Source organism: Ambystoma mexicanum, chromosome 2p (assembly GCF_040938575.1).
Source record: "Ambystoma mexicanum isolate Mex_15411 chromosome 2p, UKY_AmexF1_1, whole genome shotgun sequence".
NCBI lineage: Eukaryota > Metazoa > Chordata > Amphibia > Caudata > Ambystomatidae > Ambystoma > Ambystoma mexicanum.
Window position 1 is genome coordinate 640,049,312 of NC_090923.1, and position 20,391 is coordinate 640,069,702.

At 49.2% G+C, this 20,391-nt stretch overlaps 1 protein-coding gene across 2 annotated transcripts in view; it reads right to left on the bottom strand.

Annotated features, from left to right (window-relative positions):
- Positions 1–20,391, bottom strand: part of MST1 (macrophage stimulating 1) — a 1,288,434-nt gene that overhangs the window by 1,008,531 nt on the left and 259,512 nt on the right. For both annotated transcript variants that reach the window (XM_069644177.1, XM_069644176.1), the window contains exon 3: positions 16,287–16,431. In XM_069644177.1, coding sequence (XP_069500278.1) covers positions 16,287–16,431 — 145 coding nt within the window. The remainder of the gene's footprint in view (positions 1–16,286; positions 16,432–20,391) is intronic.

Here is a 20,391-nt window from a genome sequence, read left to right on the forward strand (position 1 = left end):
TAGTTCTATCGACTGGTTTACATGGAATTTTGAGATGAATTTTGGTGCAAACCTTCGGTGCGTGCGTAGAACCACTTTATCTTTGTGAACTGCTACAAAGGGGTCTAAAACAGAAAGAGCCTGTAGTTCACTTACTCTCCTAATGGAGGTGATAGCTATTAGGAAAGCAATCTTAAGAGTGAGGTCTTTAAGAGTTGCTTTGTGCATGGGTTCAAAGGGTGAGCCCATGAGTCTGGTAAGTACCACATTCAGGTCCCAGCCGGGAGCTGGGTTTGCTATCGGAGGGTGTATTCTCTTTACTCCCTCCATGAAGGCTTTGATAACTGGGACCTTCCACCACAACACTAAGCTGGGAAGTGGTGTATGCAGAAAGTGCCGCTAGGTGGAATTTAATGGAATTGAACACTAGACCCGAGTCCAGTAAATGGGTCAGGTACAGGACAATGTGCGTGGGGGAGCAGTCAACTGGGTCGATGCTTCTTCCTCTACACCAGATGACAAATCTCTTCCATTTGCTAGAATAACAGTGACGGGTGTTAGGCTTTCTAGCCTCCCTGAGGATGTCCATGCATCTCTGCGGGAGTTGTAAGTGCCCAAATTCTATGATCTCAGGAGCAAGGCTGCTAAGTTCATGGTCTGAGGGCATGGATGCAGTGTCCTTGATGGAGATGGCATTTATGACATCTCCATCAAGTGAGCGAACCATGGCTGCTGGGCCCACATAGGGGCCACTAATATCATGGTAACTTGTTCCTGGTGCATCTTGTGCACAATCTTGTTGAGAAGGGGAGTCGGGGGAAAGGCGTAAGCAAATTTCCCTGACCATGGAATCGATAGACCGTTCCCCTTGGATTGGTTCTGGGGGTACCTGGAGGCGTAATCTTGGCATTGTGAGTTCTCCAGAGTTGCGAACAGGTCTATTTCTGGGAATCCCCATTGTGTGAAGACGTTGAAGACTATGTCTTCCTGCAACTGCCATTCATACTCTGAGGGCAGAGGGAAGTCTCTGCTGAGTTCGTCTGCTAGCAGAGTTCCCCTGGTTTTAGGGAGAATTCTCTGTTTAGGCTGAATTCCCTAACCTAGTGAGTCCCCCAGCAGCCTTTGCTGGATTTTTGGGGTTTATTTTTTCTCCTGCCAAGAGTGAGACTCTTTTACCCTCACTCTTGGACATGACTTGAGAGTGTTTCTCTGACTTGCTATGTGCTTATGGGCTAGGGGGTATTTTTTTCCCCATAGGTTTTTGAATGTGTGTTACACAGCACCCTCAGTGCAGTAACACAGGGGTGTCATAGAGACCCCCAAACATAGACTCCACACCCTGGGACTGACTACTGTCTCCCTGGGTCTGTAAAGTCACCATTGACTTTACTAGTCTTAATTTAGGAACTTAACCAGTACAAACCATCTTACTGTGGAAGTGCTGGTAGGGGCAATTAGATTGCCCCTGGGTCTGTTGTCGAGGGGGTACTGTCCCGTCCCCCCTCGCCGAGTTCTGGCTGGTGGCAGTGGATACCACGGAAATATTCCACCGGAATATTTCCCAAAGGGATTTCCCATTGTTTTTAATGCATCACTTTTTGGTGCAATGTTAAAGATACCGCCGGTTTATTTATTTAATATAAATTCACCGGTTGGGATTTTTTGCCAGAACTCGCCGCCAAAATGGCGTCTAGGTTCACTTCAGTAACCCTGAACCCAAGTTGAGCCTTTGTTCCACTTTTGGCGGGCTTCTGCACAGAAGCCCTCCACAGTGGTGCCATTCTGTCTGGGTACCACAGGGGGTGTGGTCGGGGGTTTAGGCACCCTGGACTGAGTTGCCTTGCCAACTCATGTTGCACTCTGGTGTGATTGGCCCAAGTGGTGAGCCACCCCGCTCACCACTTAGCATGTGACAGCTAGGCTGTATGAATGGGGGTTTGCTGCATAAAAGCAGGGTTTTTGGGACTGGTTCTTCAGAATTCGCCACAGGACCTAAGAAGCCAAAGAGGGAGAAGCCGAGCCGACCTGCCAAGACGACACCACCGGTGGAGCCCTGTGGAACCGTCTCACCACTTTTTTCCGACGACAGAGAAGATCTGCCGCCGGAGAGTCTCCTTCCCTTAACTGGTGGGGACAACCAGTTGCTGCCTTCTTTTCGCCGTCCCGAAGCATCTCGTGGCTGCCTTGCCTGTGCCCAGTGCCCCGGCAACCGGGATACCACTTTTTACCTCAACCGCAAAAGAGGGGTAAAATCCTTTGTGACCGGAAAACTCCACGGCTGGTCTCGTCCCTGGTAGTGCAACGACCTTCAGCTTTCCTCCACGTCGAGATCACCTCTTCCTCTGGACGACGCCGCGACTTGCACCCACTACCAGGAACAACTACCACCGCTGGAGGATCCTTTCCACTTTTAAAAAGGTACTGTGTTCCGCCCGGCTTCCCTTGCCACCGATTGTACGGGGTAGATTTAGCCCTCGGCTCTCGGACCTGGGTAAGCCTGGGACACCCTAACTAAACTTTTTCTAAATTCAGTAAAACCTTTTCTACTCACCTGCAAAGACTTGTGACATTGTGTGATCTTGGGCATATTTTTTGCCTGGCTCCCTCTAAAGCGGGCCACGAACCAATTCTCCTTGTTCCACAATTGACTGCCTTTTCTAACCTTATGTGAAAAGTGTTTAACCTTGCTGTTTTCATTACTTCTGCTTTTTCCCTCCCTTTTCGAATAACTTGTTGGAGTGCCATCTGATGTTAAGCGCTCACCTCTGTTTGGAAATAAGTGGTGTTAACTTAGACTTGTCCAACAAATGAGTAGGGATGTACATATAAGTAATAGTGACTGTGTTTTGACTTACTTACCTTTTTCTGTGCTAGTGTAATTTATGAGTGTGCCTTAAAAATAAATAAGTATATACTTTTACACCTAGCTCTGGTCAGTGTTTGCTTGTACTACTGTGCCTCTGTACCTATCCTGTATCCTCTATATACTGCCCAACTCTTCTTGAGGGAAGTGTGACTGCTCAGCCACAGCTACCACAGTGAATCTGTGTGGTACAGACTGCTACCAAGTGGGTTTACTGCCAACACCTGTAATCTTAAATCTTTTGCAGTGGTCCCAGAGGGAACTGCACAGGTTTCTGCTTAACACCTGGTACATGTTGCGACAGTAGGAACATGTTGTGTTGGAGAGCCCACTTCCAGATATTCTGGGCTAGCTTGGACAGTCCTGGAGAGTGGGTGCCCCCTTGCTTGTTGAGGTAGTACATGGCTGTGGTGCTGTCCGTAAGGACCATCACTGTCTTCCCTTGTAGGTGTTCCTGGAAGGCTTTTAGTGCTTTGAACACGGCCAGTAACTCCAGTAGGTTTATGTGCTTGGATGCTACGCTCGGAGTCCACACTCCGTGAGCAGTCTGATGGGATAGGTGAGCCCCCCATCCTGTGAGGGATGCGTCTGTGGTTAGAGTGGCTTCCACTGCGGGTGTGGCAAAGGGTTTCCCTCTTACCAGATTTTCCTTTGTCCACCACCGTAGCGAGAGAACCAAGGCTCCCATTGTCCGCTGGCCTGACACCACTGGCTGTTGAGCTACTCTTGCATTGGGCGCATGCGCAGGTGCACATGAGGGACCAAATAAATACATGACGCCATCATTCCTAGCAAGCGCATCGCTTTGCGCACCTTCACCTCCCGACCTGCCACATATTGGGGGATCTGAAACAGCACGTTTTGGACCCTCTCGCTGGAGGGGAAGACAAGGCCGTCCTTTGTTCGAATTAGAGCCCCTAGGAATTGTTTGACTTGGCTGGGGTCTAAGCTGGACTTCTCGTTGATGGAGAAGCCCAGTTGGAACAAAATGTCTACAGTCTTTTGGGTGTTTGAGAAGCATGTCTCGTAAGAATCCCCTGTTATGAGCCAGTCGTCGAGGTAAGGGTATACTGGGATGGATAACCTGCGCAGGTGGGCCGCTGCCACTGCCAGTACTTTAGTGAATACCCTTGGTGCAGATGCTATGCCGAAGGGTAGCACTCTGAACTGGTAGTGTTTGCCCTCTATCATGAACCTGAGGTATTTTCTGTGCGCTGGCAACATTAAAATATGAAAGTATGCATCTTTCATGTCCAGTGTTGTCATGTAATCTCCCTGTGATAGCAGTGGGATCACTTCCTGTAAGGTCACCATACGAAACTTTTGGGGTTTGACAAACTTGTTCGCTGGGCGCAGATCTAATACAGGGCGCATGGTTAGATCCTTTTTGGGTACAAGGAAGTACACTGAATAAATACCTTCCGTTACCTGAGATAGAGGCACGACCTCTATAGCTCCTTTTTCCAGTAGCTGGTCCACTTCTTGGAGAAGGATGGCGATGTGTTCTGGTGTCATGCGTCGTCCCCTCGGGGGTCTGTATGTTGGCGAACTGTTGAACTCTATACAGTAGCCGCGGGCTACGGTGGATAGTACCCAGCGGTCTGATGTTATTCCCTCCCATGCTGGAAGAAAGGATGTTAACCAGCCCCCGACCGGCGATGCATGGGAGGGGACCCGAATCTTCGCGTCACTTGGTGTTGTTGGTGGCTTGGGAGCCTCTAGGGGTGGAACCCCGGCCTCTCCCCTTGCCACGGCGTTGACCTCTCCGATTGTACTGACCACTATTACTTTGGTAGTTGTTGGCAGAATATTGAAGTTGTTGATTCTGTGGCTGGCGTTGGTCACGAAAAGAGTGCTTATTGCCAAATCCCCGCCTGTTAGGGGCTTTGAGATTTGGTCCAAGGTCTTTATGGTATCAAATTCTTTTTTCGCATTTTCCAGTGCGTCGTCCACTGCCTTTCCAAAGAGGTTAGACTCTTCAATAGGCTTGTTAATGAGCGCTGCTTACGTTTCCGTCTTAAACCCGGAATTGTGAAGCCAGACGTGGCGCTTCAGCAGAATTGCGTGTACCAAAAAGCGGCCAGCTGTTTCCGCTGCATCAAGGGTATTCTTAACGATGCATTGGTTGACCAGAGACCCTTCATTAACTGTAGCCAGCAATCTAGTTTTTAGGGGTTCAGGGACTTCCTCGATGTCCTGCTTAAGCTTTCCCCATTGCGCATCAGCGTAGCTTGCCAGCAATGTGTTATTATTGGCAATTCTAGTTGAGAACGCTGCCGAGGTGGTAATTCTTTTGGCTAGGGCATAAAGCTTTTTCCCCCCTCTTTATCCGGTGTTGCCTCGCTGGTAGACAGTGGAACCCCACCCTTTTCCTAGTGTTAGTCACCACTAAGGAGTCCGGGATTGAGTGACCCTTAATATATAATGGGTCTGATTGAAAGGGTGAGAACAATTTTTCGATTCTTGGATTAACCCCTCTTACTAGTGTAGGGGTGGCCAGTGAAGGGTTGATTCGTCTCTTAACAGAGGCGAGTATTGGAATTGTTTGGCTGGTGGGGGGTTTTTCTTTGATAATCCTTTCCACAAAGTCAGTGTCTGGGGTGACCTCCTCAGTTTCAACCTCAAAATGTGCTGCTGCTTTCCTCAGCAGCTCATTAAAGGTGGGCTGGTCGTCAACAGGCGAAGGGTTCCTGACTGGTGTGGTGTGAGGAGACCTGATGTCTATAATGTCTGGCTCTGTAGACCCTGTTGGTGACTGCCAGGGATTTGGGTCACCCTCACCTGGGTCTTCTTCATACCCTTCCTCACTTATGTTAGTGTCCTCATGGAAGCCTTCTCCCTCTTGTCGGTTTTCATCATTAATGAACTCCTCCTGGAAGTGAGTGTCCTCTTCGGTGAGGTCGTAAGAGTTCATAACCTCCTGAAAGGGGTTATAGAACAACTTCGGGTATTTAGCCCTTGGACTTTCTAGGAGTACCTCCCTAGGTCTTTTAGGTGTCACATTTCCCGGAATATCCATGAATCTGTCTAACTTGTCCATACAGGACTGGAACTTCTCTAAGGTCCACTGAGGTAGGCCATAGCGGACTGGGAGTGAAAAAGGAGTCTCTTCTCCTTGTATTCGCCTAGATCTGTCCCATTACGTCGAAGATAAGGTGCCTTCGCCTTTTAGAAGTGTTCTGGCAGGCTTGGGCTTTCCGTCGACAGTGGGAGCTGTTCCAGTCTACTTTCCGGCGCCTTCAGCGTTTCTTTGGCCTTGTGTGCGGTTTTCGGCGTGTCTCTGGCCGTCCTTAGAAGATATACGCGCGAGCCTTTCGGCGATCATTCCGTCTGCAGAGGGATCGCTCGCCGTCGCGCTAGGTACCGTTGAGTCTTTACTGGCAACGTGTGCACTCTTACGAGGCACGTCGCCGCCTGAGGGTTTGGGGTTAGCGCCCTTATTTCCAGAGTGCCAGGTCGCCCGTCGCGGGAGCGGTGGCGGGGAGGGCTGGCGACCCTTGCGGTCGGCGGAAGACGCCGGTGGGCCCGGCGCCTCCGTTGGCGCTCTGGCTGCCTTCGTCTTTGACGAATGCGTGCCGTGGGGTATGTGTTTTTGAGATTTCTTGTGTGCGTCCTTGTCGCTGGGGTGTTCATCCCCATAAGCTGGGTGTGAGCTGGGCTTGTCGGGGCCGGGGACGGACGAAGAGGAGCGCGAACGCTCCCTCGAGAGGTCTACAACCTCCATTAAAGAGGCTGTGTAAAAAGGCAGTGTAAGGTGAGTTTTTTTTTTTTTTTAAAAAGAAATCATCCTGGAGACTGGCTTTCTTGATGTTTTCCACTTTAAAAAAATAAAAAAGTAAATAAAAATAAAGTACATCCCCCCAACTTTATCTCCTGAATAATGGAATTCTCAATTCCTAAGGGAATCATCATTTTAAAAGAAATAATCAATAACAGTAGTGTTCCAAAAAGGCAAGAGAGTTGGTGTGTAAACATGTTCAATACAGAATTCCTTCCAATAAATTCTCCAAATAGCGTTACAAAATTAACCCAAAGTGGGTCTTCATTTTCACTTCATTAGTTATATATTTTCCATAATGCATTCTTCAATTTCACGTAGATCCAAATCCTAGTGGCTTACCGCATTTCCATCACTTTGGGGACAATCAGTATGGCGAGTAGACCAGAGCTTTGAATTTGAATTGACATAATTTGAACTATATAACTCAGGTAATATATCATTTATGTTTGTAAACCAAAAAAATCTAATAAAAAAGACCACTGTCATAACTGTGACTTTAAAATCAATCTAAAATGCCACAGGAGCCAGTGAAGCTAGCAGATCACTTGTATGCATGGTAAATCTCAAAATATGGTGCAGCATGCCGTCGCCCAGCATATGAGTAGGGCGGCAGCAACCTAAATAGGGCTGCAGTAGACAAGGTATGCTGAGATCATATTTGTTGCCACAGAGAAATGGTTTGTAGGTGGGAGAAGGAACAAGTTACTTACCTGTAACTGTTGTTCTCCAGCATGGGTCTGGCATGGATTCACATGCTCATGAATATTCCCCGTCGTCAAAAACAAATCAGTATCAGTTTAGTTTCTGATCTGTCTTTCTTAGTAGTAACCAATCACTGATTTCTGGGTCATACTGCCCCAAGCCAATGACTGCCCTCTCCCTAAGCCCCTTCCCTGGCAGCCATCCTCAGATTTGGTAGCACGTAAAGTGGCAGTATGACCAAGTGAAGAGCCGCAGAGGGGAAGGAGGGAGGGTTCGCATGTGAATCTATGCCAGACCCATGCTGGAGAACAACAGTTAGAGGTAAGTAACTTGTTCCTTCTCCAGCATGGGGTCTGGCATGGATTCACATGCTCATGAATATAAGAATACATAGCAGTACACACATGTACAACCACGGGAGGTGGCAGAGGCTCAACATTAAGCATTACATAACTCAACATTAAGCAACTCTTACCTCCTCTCGAGGCCCACCTTCAGGCGAACAGGTTGCGCAGCACTGCTTGGCCGACCCTGGACTCCTCGCTGGAGTCCCGATCGATGCAGTAGAATCTCGTGAAGGTGTACATCGACCTCCACGTAGCAGCCCTGCAGATGTCCAGCAGGGGCACACCAGACAGGAACGCTGTGGTAGCAGCGATGACTCTGGTCGAATGGGCTCTCGGATGGCCGGGCAGAGGTCGGTTTGCCAACCGGTGACACTGCATGATGCAGTCGGAGAGCCCTCTGGAAATGGAAGCCTTCGAGAGGGCCTTCCCTTGGTTCACAGGTCCAAACAGCTGTGACGTCTTCCAAAAACTCTTCGTACGGTCCACGTAGAACGTCAGCGCTCTAGCTACATCCAGTGAGTGCAAAGTCCTCTCGGCCACCGACGAAGGCGACAGGAAGAAAACTGTTAACACCAAGGGCTCGTTGAGGTGGAAGTCCGACAGCACCTTGGGCATAAAGGAGGGTTACGTCCTCAGCACCACCCTCGTGTCATGAAAAGTCAAGTATGGAGGCTTGCAGGATAGGGCCTGGATTTCTCCCACTCGTCGTGCGGAGGTGATGGCCACTAGAAATGCTGTTTTCCAAGACAGGAACTTCAACGGCGCTGAATGCGTTGCTCGAATGGCACCCCCATGAGCCTGGTCAGCACCACGTTGAGCTCCCACGCCGGGGCAGGGGCCTTCACAGGTGGGAACAAACGGAACAGTCCCTTCATGAATTCCTTCACCAGACGATGAAACCCCAAAGACGCCCCGCCTGTAGTTCTGGTGTATCAGGAGATCGTAGCCATATGTATTTTGATGGAGGCATGAGCTAGTCCAGGCCTTGGCCAGGGACAGTAGGTACGGCAGCACTTGAGGAGCCGTAATCCGTAGCGGGTTAATCTTCTGTGCACGGCACCAGACAGAGAACTTCTTCCACTTGTGTCCGTAGCACTTGAGAGTTGAGGACGCCCTGGCTTTTGCAAGAACCTCTCTGCAGTCAGCCAGGATATCGTACCCTCCAAACTCTAGTGCTGCAGGAGCTAGGCCTGCAAGTTCAGCAACTCCGGGTCGTGATGGAGGATGGTGCCTCCTTCTCTGGAGAGAAGATCGGCGTCCGTCGGCAGCTTGACTGGTGGGGACGCTGACAAGTCGAGAAGGTCCGGGAACCAGATCTGTCTCGGCCACGCCGGTGCAACGAGGATCATCCTGCACCGGGACCTCTTGAGCTGGTTGATGAGTCGGAGCAGCAACGTCAACAGAGGGAACGCATATAGGAACAGGCCATCCCAGGGGAACGAGAAAGCATCGCCCATAATCCTCGGCACTTGGAGTTCGTCGCTATCGCGAACAGGTCGATGTGGGGTTTGCCCCATCGCTGGAAGAGTCGATCCACTTGATCCTGATGCAGTTCCCACTCGTGGCACGAGCGCAGCTCCCTGCGGAGTGAGTCGGCGATGGTGTTCTTTATCCCTGCCAGATGAAAAGGTACCAGAAACATCCCCTGGGCACGGCCCAATACCACAGGTCCTTGGGCTTCCTTGGACAGAGCTGGGGATCTGGTTCCTCCCTGCTTTCGGATGTTAATCATCGTGGTGGTGTTGTCGGTGAAGATCCTCACCACCTTGCCCTTGAGGGACGGGAGAAAGGACCTGAGGGCCCAGAACACTGCACGGAGCTCCAGGATGTTGATGTGGAGTGGCTTCTCCTCCGGGAGCCAAAGGCCTCTCGCATTAAGATCGCCGGTGTGCGCTCCCCACCCTTCCAGGGAGGAATCCGTAGTCACCATCACCTGTTGAGTCGGGGTCTGAAAGCCTGTGCCCGCCGTCAGATGAGCGCGGTGTGCCCCACCACCGGATTGCTTGTCGGAAAGTCTTGTTGAGAGGGATCCTGTCCTCGAAGCTGCCCGCCGCTTGGATCCAGTGGGCGTCAAGAAACTCCTGTAGTGGACGCATCCGAAGCCTGCACAGGCGCACAAGATAAATACATGAGGACATCATCCCGAGCAGGGACTTGATGGACCTCACCCTGGCCACGTCCGTGGCCAGTAGACGGTGCACCTTGCCCAGGATGGCCTTTGTCCTTTCCTCCGACAGCAAGGCCAGTCGCGCCACTGTGTCGAGCTTGGCTCCCAGAAACAGTGCGACCTGCGACGGGACCAGGTGGGATTGGGGAAGTTGATGGAGAACCCCAGGTCCGTGAGCAGCTGGACGGTCTTCGCTGTGTGTTCTACGGCAAGCTCCCATGTCCTTGCTTGGATGAGCCAATCGTCCAGGTAGGGGTAGATGTGGATCCCCTGCAGGCGCAGCTGCACCGCCACCGGTGCTAGGCACTTTGTGAATACCCTGGGCGCCGACTTCAGTCCGAACGGGAGGGCCTTGAACTGGTAGTGCCGTCCTTGGACTACGAACCTGAGGAACTTTCGGTGTCCTTTTAGAATGGGGATGCGGAAGTACGCATCCTCCAAATCCAACGACGACAGGAAGTCACCTTCCTCCAGCTGTCCCAACACGTTCTGGAGGGTAACCATCCAGAACTTCTGTACCTTGATGTACTTGTTTAGTCGACGCAGGTCCAGGATGGGGCACCATCCTCCTGTCTTCTTTTTTATGAGGAAGTATTTTGAGTAAACTACAGAGCCCCGGAGCCTCTTCGGGACGAGCTTGATGGCACATTTCTTGAGCATCGCCCTTACCTCCACCAGTAGTTGAGGGACATGGTTTTCCTTCCTTGCCACGGGTGGAATGGGGGGGCACTTCTTTAGAAATTAGAGGGCGTGCCCCTGGGCCAGGGCATCCAGCACCCAACGGTCAGTGGAGATGAACTCCCACACGCTGACAAACTTCACCAGCCTGCCTCCCACCGGGTTGCTTCGGTGGGGGCCCGACGCAACGGCCGGGTCATTCCTGCTTGTAGGCCGCCTTGCCGCCTTGGCCTCTCTGGCGACGACGGCGAGATTCCCCAGACTTGCCTTGTCCCCTGTAGGCTTCTTGCGACGAGGATCGGGCCACCTGGCAGTACGTAGAGGAGCCACCGCCGAATCCCCTGGAGGCACCTTGCTTGCCTCCGGAGTTCTGAAAGGACGGCCGTCGTTGCTGAATAACTCCTAAGGCCCAAGCCGTCTCCGTGTCGGTCTTGATGGCTTGGAGGGACTCATCCACTGTCTTCCCAAACAGATTGTTCCCGTTGAAGGGCATGTCCAAAACCATGGCTTGCATGTCTTGGCGGAAATCCGTCGCCTTGAGCTACCCCCGCCGTCTAAGGCAAACGCTGTTGCCCAACTGGCGGAAACTGGTGTCGGCAACGTCCGTGGCCACCGTTATGGCGTGGTCCGTTGCCACCTCGCCTTCCTGCAAGATCGGCTGGGCCTCTGCCCTCTTGCCGTCCGGTAGGAAGTCCAACAGGGGGGTGATCTTGTACCACAATTCCCTGTCGTAGCGGGCCACTATCGCCAGGCCGTTGGCCGCCTTAATCGTCATCGTCGCTGACGAGATGACTCATCGTCCCATTGCATCAAGTTTCTTTCCCTCGCTGTCCAGCGGGGAAGTAGAAGTCAAGGCCGATGCCCCCCCGCTTTCTTCTTGACCGCTGCCAAGACGACCGAATCTGGGGTCAGTTGCGCCCTAAGGCACAAAGGTGCGGCGTCGGGGACCCAGTACTTCTTCTTGTACCGGTCCCTCTTGGATGGGTTCTTAAGGAGAGCAAGTCCCTCGTCCCAAATGTCATCCAGCAACGGCACAGCGAGGACCGTCTTCCTCTTGGCCTCGCGCCGCTGGTAGAGGAAGCCTTCCTGCTTCTCTTCGGGGATGAGCTGGAAAAGCTCGAACGCCCTGGCAATCATGGTGTGAAATGAGCCAATTTCATCGGGCGGGGAAGCCCGAGGAATCGGCGACGGGAGATCCATCCCGTCGTCATCATCCGTCCCCGTCGTGGCCGTATCTGTTCCCATGTCATCCCTCGGGATCGGGGATGGAGACAAAGGCGGAGAGGGCCGTGAGGGCTGACAAGGCAGGGCTGGATGAATACTCCTCCTCTTGTTTGGAGGGCTTCCCAACGGACCCAGCTCAGTCGGGTTGTCCGTCAGGGGGAGCGGCAATCTGTTCCTTATCTCCGTGCATAAGGCCTGGATTGCTGTCAAGATGGCCGCCGAGTTGTCCTGTGGCTCGGGTTGCGACGGTTGCTCCTTCTCCACGGAGCCTCGTCGTCGCCACCCTCGCTCTCATCGTCCCCCTCCTTGGGATCCCTCCCGTGGGAACAGGCCTCTTCCAAATTCTTGTCGAGTCCCTCTTTGACTTCTACCAGCTCCTCCTCGGAGGCCGTGTCTGTAATGGCCACCGGCCCCCCCTCTTTTTCCACCGGGGTCTTCACGGGGGTCTTCTCGATGGGCCTTTAAGAGGATTCCCTCTGGGGAGGCAGGGAAACTCTGGGCCCCCGAGGTCGCCACCACTGGGGTAGCCTCCGTAGGCTTCGCCAGGGCCGCAGCGACTCCCTCAATAGAGGCCTTGGCTGGGTGAATCAAGGCCTTCACCAAATTGGGCGCGGTTGAGGCCTTCACCTTAGGAGGGTCACTGCCTCGCTCCCCCTCGGCCGGTTCCTCCGAGATTGACCGGGGCCTCTCCAGAAGCTTAGCCGGGTTCTCGGATTTTCTTTTACCCGAGCCAGAGCGTTGGCTCGTGGTTGATGGCGTTGGCGAAGGTGCGCCCTGCCCGGCAGCCCGACCGTTCGGCGCTCCTGGTGCCCGCGGACTCGCGGTGCTTAGCCTTCTGTTGGGCCTCCGTCGCCGGGACGCCCTCATAGGACTTAGAAGACCGCTCTGACTTCTTCTTCTCACCTGCTGGGCTCTTGCCTTCCAGCCAGTTGGCGAGATGGGTCCGACGATCCCTCATGGTCCGTTCCGACATGTTCATGCAAAACGCACACCTTCTCCACGTGCGTTTTGTCTACGTGAAAGCAGTAGAGGCACCTCGAGTGCTCGTCATCCTTGAACAGGTTCTGTAGCTTGCATCCAGGGCAGTTCCTGAACAGCTTGCCGGGCGTCGAGCTTCCTTTCTCCTGGGCTATGTCCACAAGGTAGGCCTCAGAAACTTCTGGAATCCTCCAAGAAGCGTAGCTCGATGAAAATTTCACCCTTGAGGGGCGTAGAAAATTCCGAAACAGGTCCCCGTTGATCGGAAATAGAAACGGTGGAGCTTGAGGCTTGATTTAACCGAAAAATGAGATGAGATAAATCTCTTTGAAAAAGAGCAAAACGCAGTAAAAGCTCGAGGGCTATAGTACGAGGACTCCCAACACTTGAACATGCGGTAAAAATCTGAGGATGGCTGCCAGTGGGGGGGCTTAGGGAGAGGGAGGTCATTGGCTGGGGGCAGTATGAACCAGAGATCAGTGATTGGTTACTACTGATTTCTTTCTTTACCGAGGATTCTCGACCGGACGACGGGGAATATTCATGAGCATGTGAATCCATGCCAGACCCCATGCTGGAGAAAAGGGATGATTTTGCAAAATATTTTCAGGTGAAAGTAGCAGGTGCTGACTAAATCATTCAATAGGCACACAGAGTGCCCAATACATTTTTGGCCCTACCTTTTTTCCAAAAGGATTAGGGTAGGGAAGGTGCTTCATTGGGTGGGGATTCAGAAAGAGGTGTCCCACAGACCTGTGCCGCTACCAACCAGGAGAACCTCTGTTTTGTCTGAAATTAATTTCAGCCAATTAGGTCTCTTCCATTCGCGTACGGCCTTCAGACAGTGCCAAAAGTTGTCAACCAAAAACTGCCTTCCCCATCCATAAAGAGGGTTTGAGTGTCGTTGGCATAGGAATAAAGCTTGAATCCAAATGAGTGGATGAGACATACATTGGCAGAGTGTGTTGAATAGGACTAATGAGCCGGCCTTGGGCAACCCATGCCTGTGAGGCATACAATCCGAACCAGAGGGGCAGACCAGGACCTCCTCAGTTCTATCAGTTATAAAGGATTAGAGTCACATGAATAAAGTGCACCTAGTGCTAGCTCCATTCAGCTGATGCAGAAGTAGTAGGTTTTCAACAATCAAAAGCAATGGACAAGTCCAGAAAAGCACAAGCTGTGTCACTGCCGCCAACAGCCACTCTGTACAAGTCATCCATTAGAAGGACACATTCAGTTTCCTGGGCATGGCAGAATGCAGCCTGCGAGGGCCCAAAAGCATAATCGATTAGATAAACTGTTGAATTAATTTGGTGAATGCCCTCTTTGGAACAACTCTCACAATGGGAAAAAGAAAGGTGGGTCTGAGATTGGCAGGGGACCCTGGTTCCACTGTGATCTTTTGTTAAGTATTACAGGATCTTGTTTAAAAGGCATGTGCTACTGAGCCAGGAGAATATTAATTAGCCTGCAATGGATGAGATCAAAGTATCCAATTGATGCTTTAGGATTTTTGAGTGGGTAAGGGTCTAGAGGAGAAACACTTTGGTCCTTCATAAAAGGAGTTTTTCCTCTATCCAGGTGGGGAAGAGTCAGGATTATGAGCAAACAAAGGATGGGTGATTCTACAACCTTATGCTGTTTGACAAACCACTTGCTGCAACCTCCTTGCACTAAAGCCCCTTATAACCGGATGTGTTATCCCTAAAGATGAAAAGTGCAGCAGGTGCATAGCAGAGGCATGAGGAATGTTTAGACAACCTGGTGGGGTGAAACAAAATTACCTGCCATCCTCATCCCAAATACGAACAATACCTGCCCCTCACTTCACATGTCCACACAGCCACCGTATAGCCCCAGAACAGCAAGAGAATACTGGCCTCTTGCCACCACCTTCACCTCAGTCTTGTGGCTCCCTTCAAGCCCAAATGCAAGATTATACATGGAATCCTGCCACCCTCTCCATCTTCATTAGCTTTTCCTGCTGGTACAACCTTTTTCTTAACTGCTCTGGAGCCATAGGTTAGTCTCTGGAACCATTCTGTGGCTCCAATTCCGTTGGACACAAGTTAGTACTTAATGTCCTGCAACACAGAGGACAGCTTAGAATAGCACGCTGCTCTCTAGCAGCACCTAAGGCACAGCTTTCAATGACCTGCTCCTGGCGCAAACTCTTGTCACGAGGCAGGCAGGCGGACCAATGTAAAATGGGAATTGATGCATAGCCACTCCCATTATGCATAGGCTGTCAATTCCCTGTCATGCACGATGCTCAGCTTTAAGAGTACTATACATGAACAATAATCTTACTGTCTCCAGGCTTAGTGGACCTAAAGAACCTTATTTGGGGCACTACCTCGGATGGAGGTTTGCAGAGCCTCTCAACTTGCTAGTAATTCGTAGAGCAAAGTTGTATATCCTAGAGGAGACACCAGTAAGTTGGTCTAGATAATTCTCATATCTTTCTATGGGCCATGTTGAGGTGGGACTCGAGGATTGAAGTGTTACTCCATTTCCCTATATGCTTCCACAGGGGCACAACGTTTATCTGGAATAAAACAAGAGAGGACGGCAAGGTGGTCAATGTGGCAATTAAAACAGTCTGCGTGGGTGTGCATGTATATCTGTATGTATATTTAGGTATGTGTGTGGTTGTCTTTGGTCATCAGCGCCATCACAATGTGTTTCCAATGATAACCCTGTCGTATTGGCCAGTGACTGCACAACAATGTTTTGAAGAGCAATGCTGGCATATATTTGCCACTGGTTTCATTAAAGGAAGCGTAAAGGACAATACTGGCACATACTCGGCAGAGCCAGTATTAGAACATGTTCTTACAACAGCAGTCTTGGCCTATGTAATGCAAGGAGAGGCATCATGAAAATGTGCTTCACAGTGGGAGTGCTCTTATATATTGTGGCACAGGCCTCATGAAGTGCATTTTGGCTATGCAGTCATTGTGGGTACAGGAATCATTAGAGCATTGTATACGGCAATGCTGGCTTACACCCTGGGCACAACCAACATTGCAACATATTAGAAAATCCTGCTGTGTACCGACTGGGTATCTATTACATTTTCTCATATGTTACCCTATACAATATACTGTAAATTGTATTTTTGACCAGTTATTCAGTGTGCTCTAAAATGTACAATTTTAGCCCACTACTTTAACCCCACCATCAATTCCATCCCCTTCGAATGGTCCAGTCATCTACCTCGATACACTTTGCTGCATGCGTACATTCTGTGGAAACATATGCTCCCCTGCAGTGAAAAATGTTTACAAGCCCCAACTGCCACAGTCCAGCTTCCAAGCACAGCACATGCTGTAGGACAGGACTCACTCAATGCTCTACTTCCCACAGCTTTGAGGACCGCGCGGGGAGGCAGGAAAAATACTACATTTCCCTACATTGGCCTCACATTAGTGAAATATGGAATCATCATTTCACTAGGATAATGTCACAGTGGGTGGACATACTGTTACATTTTTATTTGGTAATGGCTTCATAGGGAAGCCGTACACAGCCCTTATCATACATTTGCTCTGGCATACACACCTGCAGTCCAGGATTGCATTGCAGCATGCAGCACATTCCTCAACCGGGATGTCAAGCTGTTCATTTGAGGTGGTCATGGCATGGCTATGGTGCCCAAGAACCATTGCCTTGGATCTTTGGTAATTATTCAGAGCACTTTGTTGGCCTAGAGGTAAAACAAACAAACAGATATAAATTCTAAAAGGATATACTCGATTCAAGACTGACAACATTGCTAATTATTTTGGAGGCAAGTCAAGAAGACAGCGATTGTTAAACATATTGGAGAGCCTTACATTCGAGGCACACAGTTATAGTCAAAGCATTGACTTTTCATATCACATAAAACAAGACTTCATTCACAGTCTTTACATAAATAAGTATATCAACGTAACATATACACGATAAGAATTACATTAAACACCAGCTCCGACATATCCCCAGAGACATTCTTTATACAGATCTAACAGTTTCAAGACTTTGATAAGTTCCAAAGATAGAGATGTCTCGTGCTCAGAGGATAGTCTGTGCCAGAAATCCACTGTGTGCAGCCACCCCTGAGCATTCTCATACCAGGAAATCTAATTAAAACAGGCAACAACGAGAAACCTTAAGAGAACCCATCCACCTCGACTATCTGGGAATTTTATCAGGTACTTCGGCAGGGTTCCGCTTGATTTATCTAACAGAGAAAAGCTACAGTCCAATTTGGATGATCGCATTCCATCAACAGCCCTGATCCAGTCTCATTTAAAAGCCTTTTAGTTTGCGTCAGCTCTTGGATCAGGTGCTCCACTTTTCTTGGGATGACTGTCAAAATAGACTTCACTTTTCGAGTCAAACCTCTCAAGAAAAGGTTAATTTGCCTCTCCTCTTCTATTAGAATGTCCAAGTAGAGAGACTTGGCCATTGGCATTTTTATCATCCTATACAGCTGCAAGAGTCTCCACTCCATTCAAGCCTTAAGAAAGTGGAGACCTAACTCATACCAGAGGGCTGCTATGGGAAGAGGGGAGTCCCAGAACTTGTTTCCAGATATTACCCTCTAGACAATCCCAATCTACCTCCTAAACCTGGGATTCCACACCCATACCATATGCCAGGGCTGGGATTACCTTACCCTTGTAAGACTTCAGCAATGGGATTATCGAGAATCTACAGAGAGTACTCTTTATATTTTTCATCTGGGCAGCCAGCTGATCGATCTTAGTCATCAGGTTGTCCTCCACCAGTTTCTTATTAGGGAACGCTGTTAATCTAAATCCCAAGTAGGTGGATTTCTCCACTGGATCAATGTTCTGGGACTCCAGTGACCATCTCATCCCAACCCCCTTCTTTATTCTTGTCCCAAACCTTAAAATTCTGGTCATAGCAAGGTTAATTAGTAATGAATGTTTGGCTGCATATCTACTCTTGGCCCCAAAAATTGCCCTGTTCCTTTGGGAATAAAGTCAAGCGACAGCACATTGTCTGCATAGGCCACCCAGCTGATTTTATGCCCTTCAATTTTGGGGCTAGCAAATACCTGCTCATTCAGATCCTCACCCATATCAGCTGTATAGAGAATGAAAAGGCAGGGAGCAAGCATACACCCCTGCCTCACCCCCCTCGCCGTACATATTGGCCAAGTAAGATGTCCCTGATTATCCAGTCTAATTTGGATTGTAGTATTCTCATGCAGATGTATCAGAATCACCAGAAGTCCCCTAGGTATAACCTATGCCTTGAACCTAGCCCAAAGGAGACTTCTATTCACCATGTCAAAAGCCTTGCTTAGATCAATCATTGCATCATACAATGGCAGGGTACTAGCTTGCCATGCCTGATCTCTTAGCATATTTACTACCAAGCCATTCAGAGTAGTGTAAAGGCCTTTTCTAAAACCAATTTGAGCTCTATCCAGTATCCCACCACTCTCCGCCCAAGACCCCAATTCCAGCAACAAAGGTCTGGCAAAGATCTTGCTATCAGCATCAAGAAGGGTGGTAGTTATTAAGATCCGCTCGATCGCCCATCTTCAAAATAGGGATTACCACAGCAAACTTCCAGCTCTCTAGACACCATTTATTTTCCAGGACATTTTCGAAAATGGAAAATAGCATCACTGACCACGCATCCCCCTCAGTCTTCAGGATAGCATTAGAGAGCCCATTGGGCCATGCCACCCTCGAACCAGATGTTTTTTAAATTAGTTTGCTACTATGTCTAAAGACACACATTTCGCCCAAGGTACCTCTAACCCGGGATCCCGCACTTCATTGGTACTTCTACAATAAAGCACTCTGTAGTGTTTCGTCCACAGGTATTCAGACACACAGTTACTTTGGCAGGACACTTGTAGCCGTATCTGGATCAGAAACAATTAGCAAAACCAGACTATGTGCAACGGCATCTTATCGCCCAAGTCAAAGGATGTACTAGTTACCGAATCGCTGAGAATGCCAACCCTTTACAAGGAGGTATTATAGGAGATGAGGTGAATTAGGGGCCAAACACACTTATCCCCAGCCCACCATCCAAACACCTGCATCAGAGCCACGCCCTGAAAGTTTTGCAAGTACCACTAGACGCGCTGGGCAAGCTCCTCAGTTTACATACTCAACCAAAGAAAAATTCACTCGCCCTGTGGTGACGGGCGACAAACTATTTTCCAGTGCTTTCTATAAAATGATGCACATCACTATAAGCACACTTCATATTTGGTGCAGTGCTGCTACCTGAAGGCCATCCATGTGCATTGAAACCTATTTGACAATTACTGAACATTTTCTTTGCATTCAATGTCAAATATTCAGCAGGAAGGTGGAGTAGCATGTAAATGAACTTCTCCCTTCATAAAATCTCCTCGTCTATACCAGTGGGATACTACAATAAGCGAGACCTTTAGCATAGAAATATTTCCAATAATATGGGTCAAATTATGCATTTTTAATGTAGGAGCAGTACAGAATGGGGCTGCGGTCAGAGCCTTTTGGAATCATGTAGTACTGCAATGTCTGCCCCAGATCCAGAATCTTATCCCACCAGCAGCAGGAGATCATGCATACAGTTACCATTCAGTAGCTTTCGGTGCTATGTGCTAACAGATGCAGAGAAAACTATTTTTCTGCCATAAGAGAAACCTCAGCTTTCTGAACAATTATTTATACTACAGGAGAAACATTGCCCATCATAACTCACGTGGGAAGGGACATTATACCACTCATGCATCCTGTGAGGAAAGGTTAAGTACCATCAAATCTACCATACTGACAATAGGTCCTTAATCATTGCTGTACTATAGAAGATGCCAATTTGCATTCTGACACCACTGCTATGTCCATCAGAGTTTATGCGTGGAAACACCAGGGTGACACCACTTGCTAGTAATAGAATTTGGGAATACATAATAAAAAGGTGAAAACATTGTTAATTAGAATTATTATAATAAGTACTGTGGCGAGCATGGAGGAGGACGCAGGTGCGATTTTGACATTTCTCAGATTTATTAAATAAGAATAATGCCTCCCTCCCTATCTCCATCAGGAGTTTCCGGTCTATATTAACCAAGGTGCTTGTCAGTCGTCATGGACAAGTCTCCAAATAAGAATAGTCTTCTGTCCAAAAACGAATTCTACCTGACCCTACCACTATTCTAACCAAAGTAACTGAAATCAGGAGAATTACTCCCTTCTCCTGACGATCTATTCTTAAAGAGTTCATTTTTCAATCCAAAATCTTTTAATATAGTACTTTTAAGCAGTCTCTCGCCACTCTCTGCATCAGAGCTTGTAACTCATTCGGTAGTTGTTTGGCTTTACTCTTTTCCCCGGTCAGTGGTCAATGGATCTCTGAAAATATGAATTCAATAATGCAGTTTCAATTTTGCTCTGTATATTTCCAATTGTGCTTAAGAAGAAGGCTGGTAAAGTCAATAGTTCTGAAGAGATATCAGTGAAATGCATTACTGTCAAAGTTAATAAGAAGGTTTTATTTGTGGCTAAATGCTATGTGACCTGGCTGGGAGTTTAAAGCTGTTCATAGATAGGCATATAATGCTATTTATGACCGGTCTCTACATCCAAGAGGTGTCCCAATGATCCTTTGCCTACCGAAGACCCTTTTGAGGCTCCCCACCCAGGTGCAG